Source organism: Uloborus diversus, chromosome 2, assembly GCF_026930045.1.
Source record: "Uloborus diversus isolate 005 chromosome 2, Udiv.v.3.1, whole genome shotgun sequence".
Lineage (NCBI taxonomy): Eukaryota > Metazoa > Arthropoda > Arachnida > Araneae > Uloboridae > Uloborus > Uloborus diversus.
Genome location: NC_072732.1, coordinates 1,035,609 through 1,051,951, shown reverse-complemented (window position 1 = coordinate 1,051,951; position 16,343 = coordinate 1,035,609). Strand labels below are relative to the sequence as shown.

At 32.9% G+C, this 16,343-nt stretch overlaps 1 protein-coding gene across 1 annotated transcript in view; it reads right to left on the bottom strand.

Annotated features, from left to right (window-relative positions):
* Nucleotides 1-16,184, bottom strand: part of LOC129217728 (F-box only protein 42-like) — a 48,908-nt gene extending 32,724 nt beyond the window's left edge. Inside the window, exons 1-3 of the mRNA XM_054852064.1 lie at nucleotides 16,061-16,184; nucleotides 11,870-12,106; nucleotides 6,541-6,644 (exon numbers count right to left, since the gene is read on the bottom strand). Coding sequence (XP_054708039.1) covers nucleotides 6,541-6,644; nucleotides 11,870-12,106; nucleotides 16,061-16,184 — 465 coding nt within the window. The remainder of the gene's footprint in view (nucleotides 1-6,540; nucleotides 6,645-11,869; nucleotides 12,107-16,060) is intronic.
* Between the last annotated feature and the right edge of the window lie 159 nt (nucleotides 16,185-16,343).

Here is a 16,343-nt window from a genome sequence, read left to right as displayed (position 1 = left end):
CATTCTCAAATCACTATTTATTTACTTATATTATTACAAGCAAAAATACCTGGCGTTGCCGGGGCCAGTAAAAATTGTGAGAAACAATCGCTGCTTTCTTTCATTTTCTGTTTTAACTGAAAGAACTCACACGCGAAATTATATGAAAAAAGAGAGGAATAAAGAGTTGCAAATCATATGGGAGAGATCAAAATATTTCTCCAAATACAAAAATATTGTAAACTCAATCAATGAAAAGTATAAGTGGATTAAGAACAGAAGCGAAGAAACAAAATTGAATAGAATCCTAACCGATTCCTTCTTAACTAAAGAAAAACTGTTTAAACTAAGGAAATCAAATACCCCCATCTGCGAGACCTGCCAAAAAATTGAAAATACCCAGCACGTAATATGGAATTGTAGTAAAAACATTGAACAAAGGAACTTTATTATAAAAACTATAAAGGCTAATAACTTATGTTCAAATGACATTTTTAGTCTGGATTTGCTTAGGGATCCAAGATACGGACGGGCTATCCTCGCCCTCTTCTGATCCCGACCTCTCTTTGCTCTACTTTTATACTGTCAGATTACTTCAGTTATTTGCATATTTTACTCACATTAATGCAGTTACTTCACCCATCAAAAATAAATAAACAAATAAATAAATATATATATAAATATATATAATTCTACGCAATTTTTAATATATTTAAGACGGCTATAAAAAGATCTGCCTTAACAAAACTGTTTTTAATTCAAAATAAGATACGAAAGGGAGGCAAAGCGCGCTGTACGCAGTCCTCAACAATATTTTCTTCCGGGAACTCCAGAAGAAGAAGAAGAAGAAGAAGAACTGAAAGAACTCGAAACACACCGCTTTGACATGATTAAGAATTGAGCTTCTTCCTTACCCATAAAAGTCAAATAGCAGAAAGTATAGAGAACGAACGAGTTTTCATTTAGAAACGAAAGCATAAATTTAAGCATATAAAAATGTGAAGAATTTCCAAAATAGGAACTAACAAAAAACAAAGATCACTAAAAAAACGTGCTCTTTATTAAATTAAATAGTATACACACACACAAAGAAAAAAAAAAGGCTCTCTACTAGTTTCCCTAAGTGTGCAAAAAGTAGAGTTTCCAAATGTTTAAAGGACTTTAAACTCATGCTTACTCCAGAGAAGCCTTGATTCAAAATTTTCATTAAGATTACTTTTAATATTGCTCTTGTAAGGCGACAAATTTTCGTAGCAATGGGTTTTACATTTAATCATTTAATAGGGAAATAACATGACATTTACTGTTTTCCATCATAACACTTTTAAACTAAGTTTTTTAGAAATAAATTATAGACTATGTTGCTCTCTGATAATGCAGCTATCTACGGTGAAAAAATGGTTGAAATCGATTCAGTAGCTTTGAAGATAACCCCGGACAAACATACATACATACAGAAGTAGCCATTTATGTATAAAGATTACAATGTGCAGACTTAAAATTTAGGTTACTTACATTATTTATATCTAACATTTCATTTTTCATTTCTATCCATTTTAATGGAGTTCATTTAGCATTAGCTGTTTTACTTATTTTTCTTCTGTTTACTTTTACACAGTTGTATGATTCGGAAATAAAATATTATGCATTAGTCGGTGCAGTCATTAGGCATTTTCTTTTTTTTTTCTAACCAACATTTAATATTTAACTAAGCACTTTTAATATAATTTAAAATGGTTACATTACTAATAATTTTGTGAATATAAAATAAGAAGGAATATTATATTACTTTGTTGTATTAATGATGTATCAATACATCATAAAAATATAGTACATAACTTTTTGGTTACTTTTAATGATAAATGAACATTACTAGAGACGTACCGAGTAGCACTTTGGCTGAGTTACCAAGTACCAATTATGTTTTAAGAAGAATCACTGATACACATGTGATGAATTTTGAACTTATTGGAATGGTAGTTATAGACCTCCTTGTACATATAATAGTTTTTAAAGCTAAATTTCTGCTGAAATTTAATTATGCATTGTTTAAAAAATTTTGTTTGTGTCAAAAATTTTACAAAGAAATTATTTTTAAAATTAAAAATAAATAAATAAACGGTATGATTAATCAAGTTGGAATTAAAACAAATTATACCAATCTATTATAGTTCTAGCCCGCCAAACATAAATAATTTTTAAAAGCAAATAAAACAAATGTGCAGGAACACTGCAGACACGTATTTTTGCGTTACAAGGAATGTCTTTTTCAGTGCATAAAATGTGAGCTAAAGAATGTTAAGACATTCGACAAAAAAGTCCAACTTTTGTCGGATGCGAATCTAAAATATCTTTAAATCCATGAACTCACATTTTGTGCATTGAATTCCTTGTAATGCCAAAACACGTGTCTACAGAGTTCCTGCATTGTGCTTTTAACGTTGTTTTATTTCCTTTTATTTTTTAAGCAAAGGTTTTTTTTTATATTTCTTATAACTAATTTTGTTTGTAGCAAAAATCCATTTTTAATATAAAAATTTCATATTTTCTATACTTGCCTTTTTTGCACAATTTTTAATAAATAAGTTTTATTAACTTTGGGGACATTAAAATGAAGATTTATTCCATTGAAGCATTACAAACTTCATTATTCTCAAAATTAAATATTTGACTTGTAAATTTGAATTGTAAATGACTGCAGAATATTATATATGCTTGCGCTTTTTGATAAATTTTAATATCTGTCTTGGACAATATTCAATTTTTTGCAACTACTCAGTATTGGCTGAGTCAAAATTTGATCAAAATTTGGCTGAGTACCGAGTACTTGGTACGTCTCTAAATATTACTGTGCATAACATAATTTTTATATTGAAAATACCAAACATGAAAAAATAAACATCTGAAGTATCAAAATATCATGATATTTTCATAATAAATATCGGATATATATCGTGACATATATCATGATATATATCGACGAACCATGGATTGGATTCGAATAAAAGTGACAAAGGGCCACATTGTCCCAAGTATGGGACAAAGTGATCAGTAAAATATTTCTTTTTAATAAAATGTTTTTTTTTTTCTGGCTACTAAACATATTTTTCTTCAAATGAGTAAATAAATAAATGAGACAATACATGAATAAATAAATTATTCAATAAATGAGTAAGTAAATGTGAGAATAATAGGAAAGAGCTTAAAAGCTGTGCGCGGAAAAAAAACGAATTTTGCGTGCCCTAACTTTGTTTTTGGTTCCATTTACTATAAAAATGATACAAGAAATGTTTGAACAATGTACTAAACTATTTGGAGGTAGCTCAACTGTCTCAAAGCTTAGAAAATATAGCAAAATTATGATATCTTGAAACTTGGGAAATGCGTTTGAAATTATCGCATTCATTTCAAAGAATTTTTGAACATGAGAGTACACATTGACTTTAACTTTTAATTTGAAATTAAAAATGTACTGCCATTGCAAAAACTAAGACTTTTGACTATGCCAGCGGGATACTTTGACTTTCAATAGCTTGTGATAGGAATGGCCTTCAGCTCTAGGCATGGGTTAACTCACTGTCTTCTATTAGAGCATTTTGACATTTGGTTATCTTCTATTCCTAGGGCTTATATAATTATATCCTTTATCTGTTTAAAGTCATCCTTCTTACTCAGTTAAGTCTAAATTACATCCAAGATATCCAACTGGAAATTTTAACAAAAGAAATAATATCATTGGCTTTTTTGTAACAAAATCTGCTATGATTTTATTTGTAATTCAATTCTCAACTGAACACATGTTTTGCGAAAATGTGAACATATTCGCCAACATTCCAATATAATTTCTAACAACGGTAAGTAACATCTCAAACAAAAACTAATTCACCATATTTTTACATGAAAGCATATTACAAAAAACATCGTGAAAGAAGATTTTAAAAATATCGAAAACCAAGGCTCGAAATTAGAGGTGCGACATTGATGGCAAGACATCGATGTTAGAAATTAAAACATCGATGGTATTGATACATTGACACAATAACATCAATATTTCCAAGCATCGATGTTTTAAACATCGATTTTTTTTATCATTGTATAACATACATTTTTGAATAAACTACACTAATTTAAGCAATACAAAAGAATACGTACACCTGACAAATATATTGAAAATACTGAACATCAAATCATGAATATAATTTAATAAGAATAATTTCGCAGCATCTTGGTATTATAGTAGGACAAAAATTGATAATATAATAAGCACCGATTAATACAAACTAGTTTTAGTAATCTATATATATAAAAATGAATGTTTGTCTGTATGTCATCCATGAACTCAAAAACTACCCGGCAGATTTGGCTGAAACTTTCACCGTTTGTTATTTTTGGTACTGGGAATGTTTATAGACCAGTTGGAAAAAAATCCGATCGATAGTTCCTTTTTTATTCCAATTTAAGTCACAATCCATCGGATAAATACGAATAAAATGATCGGCTGCAGAAATAAATTCGCGTGAAAGATCTCATTGATAAGAAGTTAGCATTTTTCTTGAGTTTGAACCAATAAATTCTTTCTTTATTGTTTTACGGCTTTTCATGCAACGGGGGGATTTAAAACTTTTTCTATTTGATATTTTTAGCGATGGATTGATCTTGCAAACTGCGTGAGTACAAAATTTGAGTAGAGTCACTGGATACCTGGACCGATGATTATGAAAATTGCTATATATATATATGTATTTTTCCACGGAGAAGGTGCACAATATGCTCATTGAATCCACTCGCCACCAGGTGGCACTGCAGAGTAGCAACTTCTGCCCCGTTCAACCGATTGTCATGAAAATCAGTATAATGATGTATTTTTTTTGTTGGCATAGCAACGCGCCTCGGGTACAGCTAGTAAGGAAATAAAATTAAAAGTAAATTTACATCAAAAAAGAATCTAAGAAAAAAATGTATCATAGCACTTACCGTGATGAGAAAAAGTTGTGCTAATCATTTTAAAAATACAAAATTAATTCTAACAATTATTTTTAAGAGCAAGAATTATGTGCTGTACTGTTAATTAATGATTAAACACACATTGTAAGTAATAGCGTGACGACTTGTTGGGGGAAGTCGATAAGTAACCCCGAATATTGGTGTTGACAGTTTGGAGGAAAAGAAGTTTGTTTATTTTGTCCCCCAAAAGCGCATTTCTCTTTTCGCAGACTGTCCCGCCACTCAGAGAAACATCTCTTTCCGATGGAACAGAAGTTGCCATCACTATCAAGTACTTTAAAGTAACTTTTACCAGCTCTGAATTTTTAAAGCTGTAATTTTCACTGAAGTAACGTATGGGATTTTCCTTTAGTTTAAGAACTGGAGCCAGGGGCGTAGCTAAGGGGGGGGTTTTGGGGACAAACCCCCCCCCCCCCCGAAAAGTTAGTCTCAAAAAAAAAAAAAGAGAAAAAGAAGAGAGAAGAGAAAGAAAAAAAAAAGAAAAGGAAAAAATTCCAAGCGATTATACATATATATATATTATATATATACATATTTATTATATATATATATATATATATATATATATATATATATATATATATATATTATATATATATATATATATATAGATATATATTATATATATATATATATATATATATATATATATATATAAATAAAAGAAGTAACCCCCCCCCCCCCGAATGTCGGGTCTAGCTACGCCACTGACTGGAGCCATGAAATAGACTGCAAGGTCTGGCATCAGACTAAGTTCTTCCAATAGCTTGGACCTCTTCCTCACTCTCTAGTTAATCTTCTGCTATCTTGTAGTGATCTTCCCAAAAATCCTCCACACAGAAAAACTGATATTATAAAATGGGTGCAAAGAAATGATTTTTTTTTGGTAACTCCATAAGTAAACTTAATTACCTAGCGAGAAAATTGCAGCAAATTTTTTGATAATTTTCAATTAAAATGAAAAAACATCAACATCGAAAAAACATTGAGACCAAAACATCGATGGTCGAAAAACATCGAAAGTAAACATCGATGTTAAAAACATCGGTGTTTTGACAAAAACATCGATGTTTCCAAAACATCGACGTCGCATCCCTACTCGAAATTAACAGTGGTCTTCTGGCCCAGGATCACAAAAACATCCTTTATACCAGCAAAATATAAACTTTTTTCGTCCTCCCCCTTTTTCTGAAGAATGAAATTTAATTGAATCTATTGAAAGTTTGTGCCTATTTACAATGTTAAGGGTTTCTTCGCAAGAAAAGATAGGGTCAGAAATTTCTACAGCAATACAACATATGGTTGTCACCTCTAATTTTTTGTTTATTGAGAACCGCTAATTGACTCTATGTGTCATGTTACTTTATTTTACTTTCTTTCTCCTTTATTTTTTCATTATTTAAAACTAGGACACAAAAGTGGATCAATAAAAGTTTGTACAGACCAATGAAATTGCATTGTTACTGGCCCCTTGGAATAGTGTCTTATTTTTTCAAAATTCCTACTCTTGCCAGAAATAATGTGTTCAAAATTTGACATAATACACTGGCCACAAACCTGATGCAGGGGGTAGGGCGCTGTGTGGGTCCATCCCCCGAACAAGACTAGATTATCTTCGTGGCACACCAGAGTTGCACAGGCTTTAGGTGGTGGATAGGTTCCTGGAAATAAATTCATCAATTAAGTTTTGAAATAAAATTCCATATTCCATTCCAGCAGAATCGGTAAGAGGGTGAAATTGCCGACTCTTTCGTTTTTTGCCCGCATACAGGAGTCCCCAGCAACTTGACTTTTCGTAAGCCACAACATCCAGCATCCAGTCCCTGGCATTTGTTTTGAATGCAAATTATGGTTGCAATAAAAGTCATTGCAGAAAAAAAAAAATCCCAATGAGTAGGGTAGTCTTGCAATTCGTTATTGCGAAAAACAAAATTTTAATTCACGACACTAAAATTCAAACTACAGTCGGACCTCCATATATCGAAGTAGCAAATTGTGGGAAAAAAATTCGATATATAGAAATTTCGATATTTAGAAACTATCTTATTTTATCATAAAAGTCTCCTAAAACACTAAAATTGAAGCTAATTTATGTGTATGAAACCCAATTTCTAATTGATATGAGCATTGAATTAAATAAAAGTTAATTAAAAAAGTAACAGAAATTACATATTTTTGCAGCTTTATACATCTTCCTTCTTCTTCAATTCAATTTGATCGCAACATTAGGGGAGTTTCATTTTAACAATGTAATTGAAAGAAAAGTAAAAAATCAATCTACTTAACTTGAATGATTTTTACTGAAGCTAAGAAGACTGGGAATGATAATCAACAGACAAAAGGGATAACTTGAAACTGATTTTACAGTGTTACTTGTAACAACTAAGATATGAAATAAACTTGAGGGAATTGAAGAACTCCAGAAGAGAACAACGACCTATCTACACACCCCTCAAACCCAGGTTCTTTATGAGTTTCTTAGCAACCTTTAATAAACATAATTTTCTCCCCCAACCTTCATCTTTCATGAGACAGTCTAAAGTGGAAAAAAAAATCTATGATTGTCTCTAAAAAAAATTCGATATATAGAGATTTTTTCGATATACAGAAACAATTTTTCTACGTAATGAACCTAGAAATTTGCTGGGGTTTCGATATATAGAATATTTCGATATGTGGAAGTTCAATATATGGAGGCTTGACTCTAGTTTTTTTTTTTTTTTTTTTTGCATATCTATGTATGTAAAAAAAGAAAGTTTTATCAAAAGAATTTATCTATTTCAGTGGACTTGATTATGCCTACAACCTTGAAATTTGGTACAAAACTACTTTGGAAAACAGGCCCCTCCTGCTCCACTTTTTTGGCCAAGCAACAGCCCTGAGGAATAATAAAGCAGATGATTCGTCCCCTATGAAATAATAATTTTAAAAAAGTCAGGAGTGCCTTCCATGTGCAAATCAAGTGCTTATATCAATGCCCCTAGCAACATCGCTGTATCAACTCCTAACTTTGTACAAGGTTCGTACATAATTTCAGAAATAAAATGAAGGAGCTAATTGAGATTTTGAAGGAGTACTAATGGGCTGTCATTAAATGATGTTGCACTTTCTTTCAACATATTTGACCACCTTACCCCTTTGTCACAAAGTGTCACACTTCACTTAACTCTTCCTGTCACATGTCATATTTTTCATAAAAAATACTATTGCAATAACTTACTTTGTCACCCTTTCTCTTTCCCTTGTCGATTTCATGAACCCATCTCCCCCTCAAGGCATAACATCACTTGACACAATCACTTAATATAGTACATCTACCTATGTATTTTTAAATATTTAAATAATAATTAGAAAACCTGACTTTTGCTGTTGAGAGGGTGATGGAAGGAAAAACAATAATCATAAAATTTGAAAAAATAACAAAGTGCCATTTAAGCATGTTTTACATCACTTACAAAATGTCATCCAATAATCTTCTCATCTTCAACTTTTATGATTTCTCTGATCAATGAATATATATATCACATCTTCATGAAAACAAAATAAATATACAAAATTACTACATTAAAATCACTCTTATACAACTGCCCTTGTGAGTAAGTTAAGTTGTCAATTGAAGTATTTAAGTTACCATAAGAGAGAAGGGTTATGCAGTCTTGAGCTAAAAAAGAAGGAGTTTTGAAGGAGTTAAAACCAAAATGAAGGAGTATGAAGGGCCCTTGAAAAAAATTTCTTAAATGAAGGAGTATTGGAGGAGTTTTGAAGGAGCGTACGAACCCTGTTTGTACCTAGTGCTTGTACTAAATTTCTCGAGTTACGTGCAAGCATCCTAAAACAACAAGCATGTGTCCTCCTGCCTTATTACCGAGACAAAGGCTCTAAAATTTCTGGAGTCGGTCCTTTTCCTCCGACTCCGCAGCTCTGGGATTTTCTTCAGGTGAAAACACTAAACATCAGGCTGAATACCAAATAGCTGCCGGATATTGGGTACATCCCCATTCTCGAGTTGCCCGAATAAATACGGAGAGTAGACGGCTGGGAGAAGAGAATGCTAAATAGCATAGGAACAGTTTTGCATAATGTAGAGATTTACGCAGTGGAAAAATGAAACAGGGCAGAAATTTAAAAGCATTTAGTTTTATTTGTAAATTCAAACGTTAAAATCATGTTCAATAGGAACTTAATGCACAAACATGTTACTTAAATGGTCAACTCGCCATTATAACTAAAGACACAAGCTTTTATAAGAAAAGAAAATGATAGCGCTGCAGTAAAACTTGTGTGACGTCACACTGACGAATTGGGAAGAAAACGTCATTGCCGATTCGTTCCCCCTCATTTGCATGAGAAAACATCGGAAACAAATTAAAATCTCAACACATAATATAGACGAATGCGTGCACAGTGTTCTCAGAAATTTTTTTCATACTGCTAACGTTAATTTAAAAAAAAGAAAAGGAAATTTTTTAAAAAATCCCAGTTTATTTCTGTTGAAGCCTTTCTCCAAAAGCCTTTTAAAGCACATTGTGAAACAAATAATGGTTTTGGTAGTTTTCTTCAGTTGGTGAAAAATATGCACAAACTATGCATTGTAAAAAAACAAGATTTAAAGCACTTTTTTTTCTCTTTCATATTTGAATATAAATTTAATTCTTTACCTAAGGGCGAGTTGGGCAAAATAATTATTTGCAGAAAATTTTCCAGTCAGGATTTGTGTCGCAGAAAGCCTTTCATTTCATTTAAGTCTGCCGAGGAAACAGGGTTGGCAAGTTTCTGCCAAGGTGGTTAAAACCACTGATAGAAACCGGTTAAAACCGGCATGGCAAAAACCACTTTCTGCCATATTTGCGGCAGAAACTGGCAAAAACTCAAAAAATGATAAAAAATTAATTATTGACATACAGGGGCATTCCACGGTATTTTGGACATTATGTAGAGTCCGTAACGTGACCTTTTTTTGCCATAACTTTTTAATTTACCGTTTAATTTGCAAATTATTTTAATTGGAGCTGGTGTGTTGGTAGGAAAAGATCAAAATAAAATAAAATGCTAATCAAACAGTAAATTAAAAACTTATGGCAAAAAAGGTCACGTTACGGACTCTACACAAATGTCAAAAATACCGTGGAATGTCCCTACAATACAAAATGCATGAAAAAATAGTTAACTGTTAACCAATGCACAATTCAATTACAGTATCACCACAGTTCAAAAGCAAATGCTGCATTGTTTGAACCCTGCAGTTGCCTCTTAGAAAAGGTGATTTCTAAAATCTAAACAGTTTCTCAATTTATGCACAAATGAGAAACTTTAGTATATTCTTGCAACAGATGAGCTAGCAGGCAATGCATCAAGGAACAGCCATTGTTTGCGAAACTTTCATTTATTGTAATTTTTTTAAACTGGTTCACCATGTACTAACTGTAGTAGTGGCAAAAATTTGATTGAAAAATTAAGTTTCGAAAAATGTGGCCAATTTGTTTTGCAAAGCTGTGACGTTAGATATAAAATCTATGTTAATATTGGCAAGTAAAATTCTGGCACTTTCTTCTTGAAGAACTTGATAATTTCAATCACAAGCAATTCAGATGAAGCATTTAAGCGAGCAAATTACAATTAGCAGGTAAACATTACGCACATCCGGAATGGAATTAAAGAGTTGCCTTTCCGAACTAAATCAAGGGATAGGAATCATAGGATCAAATCATAGAATTAATTTTTTTTAAATGATGAAATGAAGTTTAAATTTTTAGTTTACTTAAACGAGTTTCATTTACTAATTACTTGAGTTATTAAAGACGCTTTTAAGTTTTTGCTAGTTTCTGCCGGTATTTTTTTCTGCCGGCAGAAAGCCAACCCTGGTTATTAAAGACGCTTTTAAGTTTTTGCCAGTTTTCAAATGTGGCAGAAAGTGGTTTTTGCCATTCCGGTTTTAACCGGTTTCTACCAGTGGTTTTAACCGCTCCGGCAGAAACTTGCCAGCCCTGTTAGAGACGCTTTTAAGTTTTTGCCGGTTTTTACCGGTTATAACCAGTCTCTGCCACTGGCACGGCAAAAACTAGTTTCTGCCGGCAGAAAGCCAACCCTAGTTATTAGAGACGCTTTTAAGTTTTTGCCGGTTTTTTACCGGTTATAACCAGTCTCTGCCACTGGCACGGCAAAAACTAGTTTCTGCCGGCAGAAAGCCAACCCTGGTTATTAAAGACGCTTTTAAGTTTTTGCCAGTTTCTGCCGGCAGAAAGCCAATCCTGGTTATTAAAGACGCTTTTAAGTTTTTGCCGGTTTTTTACCGGTTATAACTAGTCTCTGCCACTGGCACGGCAAAAACCAGTTTCTGCCGGCAGAAAGCCAACTCTGGTTATTAAAGACGCTTTTAAGTTTTTGCCAGTTTTCTGCCGGTTTTTACCGGTTATAACCAGTCTCTGCCGGCAGAAAGCCAACCCTGGTTATTAAAGACGCTTTTAAGTTTTTGCCAGTTTCTGCCGGCAGAAAGCCAACCCTGGTTATTAAAGACACTTTTAAGTTTTTGCCAGTTTCTGCAGGTTTTTACCGGTTATAACCAGTCTCTGCCACTGGCACGGCAAAAACTAGTTTCTGCCGGCAGAAAGCCAACCCTGGTTATTAAAGACGCTTTTAAGTTTTTTCCAGTTTCTGCCGGTTTTTTACCGGTTATAACCAGTTTCTGCCACTGGCACGGCAAAAACTAGTTTCTGCCGGCAGAAAGCCAACCCTGGTTATTAGAGACGCTTTTAAGTTTTTGCCAGTTTCTGCCGGCAGAAAGCCAACACTGGTTATTAAAGACGCTTTTAAGTTTTTGCCAGTTTCTGCCACTGGCACTGCAGAAACTAGTTTATGCCGGCAGAAAGCTGCGAGGAACCCGTACTACCTGTGGCCAGGGGTCGTATCCAACAGCGTGTCCCCAGGTCGAGGCGCCAGAGGTCGTTGAAGGTCGTGTTGGCCGTGGTGCATCCTCCGAAGATGTACATGGAGTTCCTGATGCAACAGGCGCTGTGCGAGTAGCGCTTGGAGATGGTTGGCCCGGGCTCGGCCAATCGGTGGCACCACTGGACTGTCATGTTGCACACCGCATTGTAGAAGTCACGCTGAGTCTTGCGAATCACATCTGAACAACAAAACAGGAGGCTTCAAACGACAGCTCAAACAGCAGGTCATTACGAATTAATGAACTTTAGGAAATAGGAAAGAAAAATTAAAAATTTGTTTCAATTTGGACAGAAGGATTAGTTTCCTTTGATATATATTTTTCAAAACTCAAATAAAGCTTTGAAATTAATAATTGCAATTTAAATTTGCAATAGTTGGATCCCAGAAACTCTTTGCCCGAATCCCGTGCCCCCTTCCCTAAATGTAGTTCCTGATTCAGGGCCGGATTTAGGGGGGAGGGGAGGCAGTGCTACTGCCATGGGGCCTCCACAACAAAGGTTTTTTTAACAAAATATACTAACTTTCACGGGTCGAAAATATCGGACATATACATATATATCATAATATTCGGACATATATCAAAGTATCGGATATTTTCGAAAATAGGATGATCTTTTCAAACCCTGATTAGGGGCCTCCTCTCCTTCGTTGCCCCAGGGTCTCTACACTTCCAAATCTGGCCCTGTCCTGATCATAAGTTCTTTTATGAACAATGGTGATAATTTAACAATACATCATTATTTCAAACAGTAAGTGATTATTGAAATGGGAACATGAAAAGGTTTATGAAATAAGAAAGAAAAATTAGTTTTAACTTGAACAGAGGATTATATACTTCTTTTTTACTTTTTTCAAAAAATTCGAAATTAATAATTGCAATTTCAATTTGCAATGTTGGGCCATTCCACAGAAAACGGTCATTTTGTCCCCCACGTGATGCTGCATATACAGTAGACTCCCGATTATCCGCGAGCGGATTATCCGCGAATCAATCAACAATCACGAACATGTATTTTCGCAGTAAAAAGCTAATACCAGTGGCTGTTTTTTTTTTGTTTGTAAAATTGTAAATTTACACTCAGTTGTTTTTGCTTGGTTGATTGATATGATTTAATTTTATTATTATTATTATTTTTGTGCGTTCTTCATCGTACATACACTTGTTCGTTATTGATTTTAAGTTCGGTTGTGCAAAAATATAAAACATTTGTACAGTACTCTATATATATATTTTCACTGTTTGCAGAAAGTGTTATGCATCAATACAGTTAAGAATTTGAGATAGGACAATTTTTACCTGATCTGTCCCCCATTTTAGTCTTTTTGCGGTTATCCGCGATTTTTATTATCTGCGGCACTTGTGCCACCCAATTCCGTGGATAATCGGGAGTTTACTGTATTTCATAAAAAATAATAACTTAAAATGATGCACAAAATTTTGTTGCTTAAAAAATTACAAACGCATGTGTGACTTCTTAAGCAAAAACTTTCTTCAAAAATTATTTCTTTTTTATGAAATATAGAAACCGTCACGTGCGGGACAAAATGGCTATTTTCATAAAAAAAAAAATAATAATATTAAATATTTATTCCTTTACGTTGGAACCATAGCTTTCAAAATCTACAATCTGTTTCGCCATTTGCTGTATTAATGGAGCAAAAATATGAGCTTATGCATAAACAAGTGACCAGAGGCTGACTTTGGATGTCCCGCATGTAAATAAATTTTATTTTAAATAACAAAATTGTTTATTAAAAATATAATTGTGCCAGGAATATTTTAGTATCAAATGTAAAGGTTAAAAAAATTGCTTACCCCTGTTTCATTAAAATATTAAGAGATATGACGAAATGTTAATGAAATGTAAGCGTATTTTTCTCCCGCCTGTGATGGTCGAATGGCCCAATTTTGAAACGACTCACCTGGCCGAAAAAATTTTGGCTTGAATCTTGTACTAAATTTTAGTCTCTGGCTAATAAATTTTTCTTTGAGTAATGGTGTTAATTTAACAATAAATCATTAAAAAATATGTAAGCAAATCAGTGACATAAAACCTGAAAATTTAGTTTTAACTGTGCAGTTTTGAGGGCCGACTTCAGTAACAACTAATATTGGGCAGGATTCTCTGCCCCAAGAATGAAAGACCCCCTCTAAATATACCCCTGAAAGCAACGCCTAGTAAAATTATAATAAAGCAGTCAGAAAAATGCCTGCCCTAGCAATTAGGCAGCACGCCAAACCATCAAAGTTTTCAAGTCAGGGCGAAAATCTGAAACAGCCACAGATTGTACTTGCCCTAACTCATCTTTGTTCTAGTTGTTACAAAATGCTAGTTAAAAAAAAACAAAAAACAAATAGGGTGGAGGAAGATACGACGACCGGTTCAATATGAAAGAAACGCTCCTAGTGCATAATCTTTGCAAAATAATTTGCATACTTGTTCAAAGTTACAATTAAATATTAATTTTTTAAAAGTTATGGTTCATTTGTTTATTCCTCATAACTTTTCCCTTCAATTAAAAATAGAGACGTACCGAGAACTCGGTAACTACTCAGTACTCGGCCAATTTGCCGAGTACTCGGTACTCGGCCAATTTGCCGAGTACTCGGTACTCGGCCAAATTTTGATCAGATACTTGCAAAAAATTCAATGTTGTCCAAGACAGATATAAAAATTTATAAAAAAGTGCAAGCATATATAATATTCTGCAATCATTTAGTAGTCAAATTTAAATTTTGAGAATAATGAAGTTTGTAATGCTTCAATGGAATAAATCTCTATTTAATGTCCCCAAAGTAAATAAAACTTATTTATTCAAAATTGTGCAAAAAAAATAAGTATAGAAAAATATGGAATTTTTATATTAAAAATGGATATTTGCTACAAACAAAAATTAGTTATACAAAATGTAAAAATACCTTTGCTTGAAAATAAGAGGAAATAAAACAATGTTAAAAGCACAGTGCAGACACGTGTTATAGCATTACAAAGAATTCCTTTTTCAATGCACAAAATGTGAGCTCGTGGATTTAAAGGCATCCGACAAAAGTCGGATTTTTTTTTTTGTCGAGTGTCTTTACATTCTTTAGCTCACATTTTATGCACTGAAAAAGACGTTACTTGTCACACAGAAACACGTGTCTGCAGTGTTCCTGCACATTTGTTTTATTTGCTTTTAAAAATTATTTATGTTTGGCGGACTAGAACTATAATAGATTGGTATAATTTGTTTTAATTCCTACTTGATTAATCATACCTTTCATTTATTCTTAATTTTAAAAATAATTTTTTTGTAAAATTTTTGACATAAAAATTTTTTTTTTTAAATAAAGTGCAATTGAATTTCAGCAGGAATTTAGTTTTAAAAACTATTATATGGACATGGAGGTCTATACAACTATTCCAATAAGTTCAAAATTCATCACATGTGTGTCAGTGGTTCTTCTTAAAACATAATTGGTACTTGGTAACTCGGCCCCGAGTAGTGAAAGGCCAAGTACTCGGTACTCAGCCAAAGTGCTACTCGGTACGTCTCTAATTAAAAAGGAAAAAGTACTCCTCCAGTATTAGGCCAGGCCTGAAGAAATTTAAAGGTTTTTTGTACTGATAAAAAAAAGCAAGTAAATGTTGTATTGAAATGCTACCTCCAAGAATTTCTTTCCGGAAATTAAATATAGAACAACTTGGGGGATACTTGTAATAAATGTAGTAACTTACGTTTGTAAGTAACCTTTTTGTGAATGTGTTCTGCAAGCTAACTAATAAAAACTTCACTAAAATTAAAAAGAAAAAGTTACTTTGAGTGCTACAGAACCGAAAAAAAGTCAAATGAAGTTCATATACCGTGAGGCACATAATACGAACTCATATCTCATAGTAAGAAAATGCTCCAATTTCAATCATTCGTTTGTTATTTATTTTAATGTCATTTCTTACCGATTTATGTCCATTTAACGTAATTATATTTAATTCAAATTTTGTCAGTTATAAAGCAGGCTATTTAAGCAGGTTGTACAGAAGTCAACTGCCAAATAAGAGTTATACGAATTGAATAACTACCAACGGCAATGATATTTAATGACGCTGAAAGTAAAAATTTAAAGAAAAATAAAACTAAAAAACAGACATACCATAAACATATCTATACCATGCTCTATTCACTTGCATACATTGTTTTAAATCTTTATAAGGCGATAAATAACTTAGTATGTATTCAATTATAGGATCAGGTAAGTCTTGTATAGTGGGAGGCATTCTGTCTTTTAAAATTTTCATTGAGAAAAAGTCATGAATTGTTTTGAAAATCCGGTTCAAATTTCGAAATAAAAAGAAATTTAACAACAAACATCTGACATTTCTCACTCTTCCTCGGAAGCTTCGCCAGACGAATCCAAGTTATTGCCATTTTAAAAG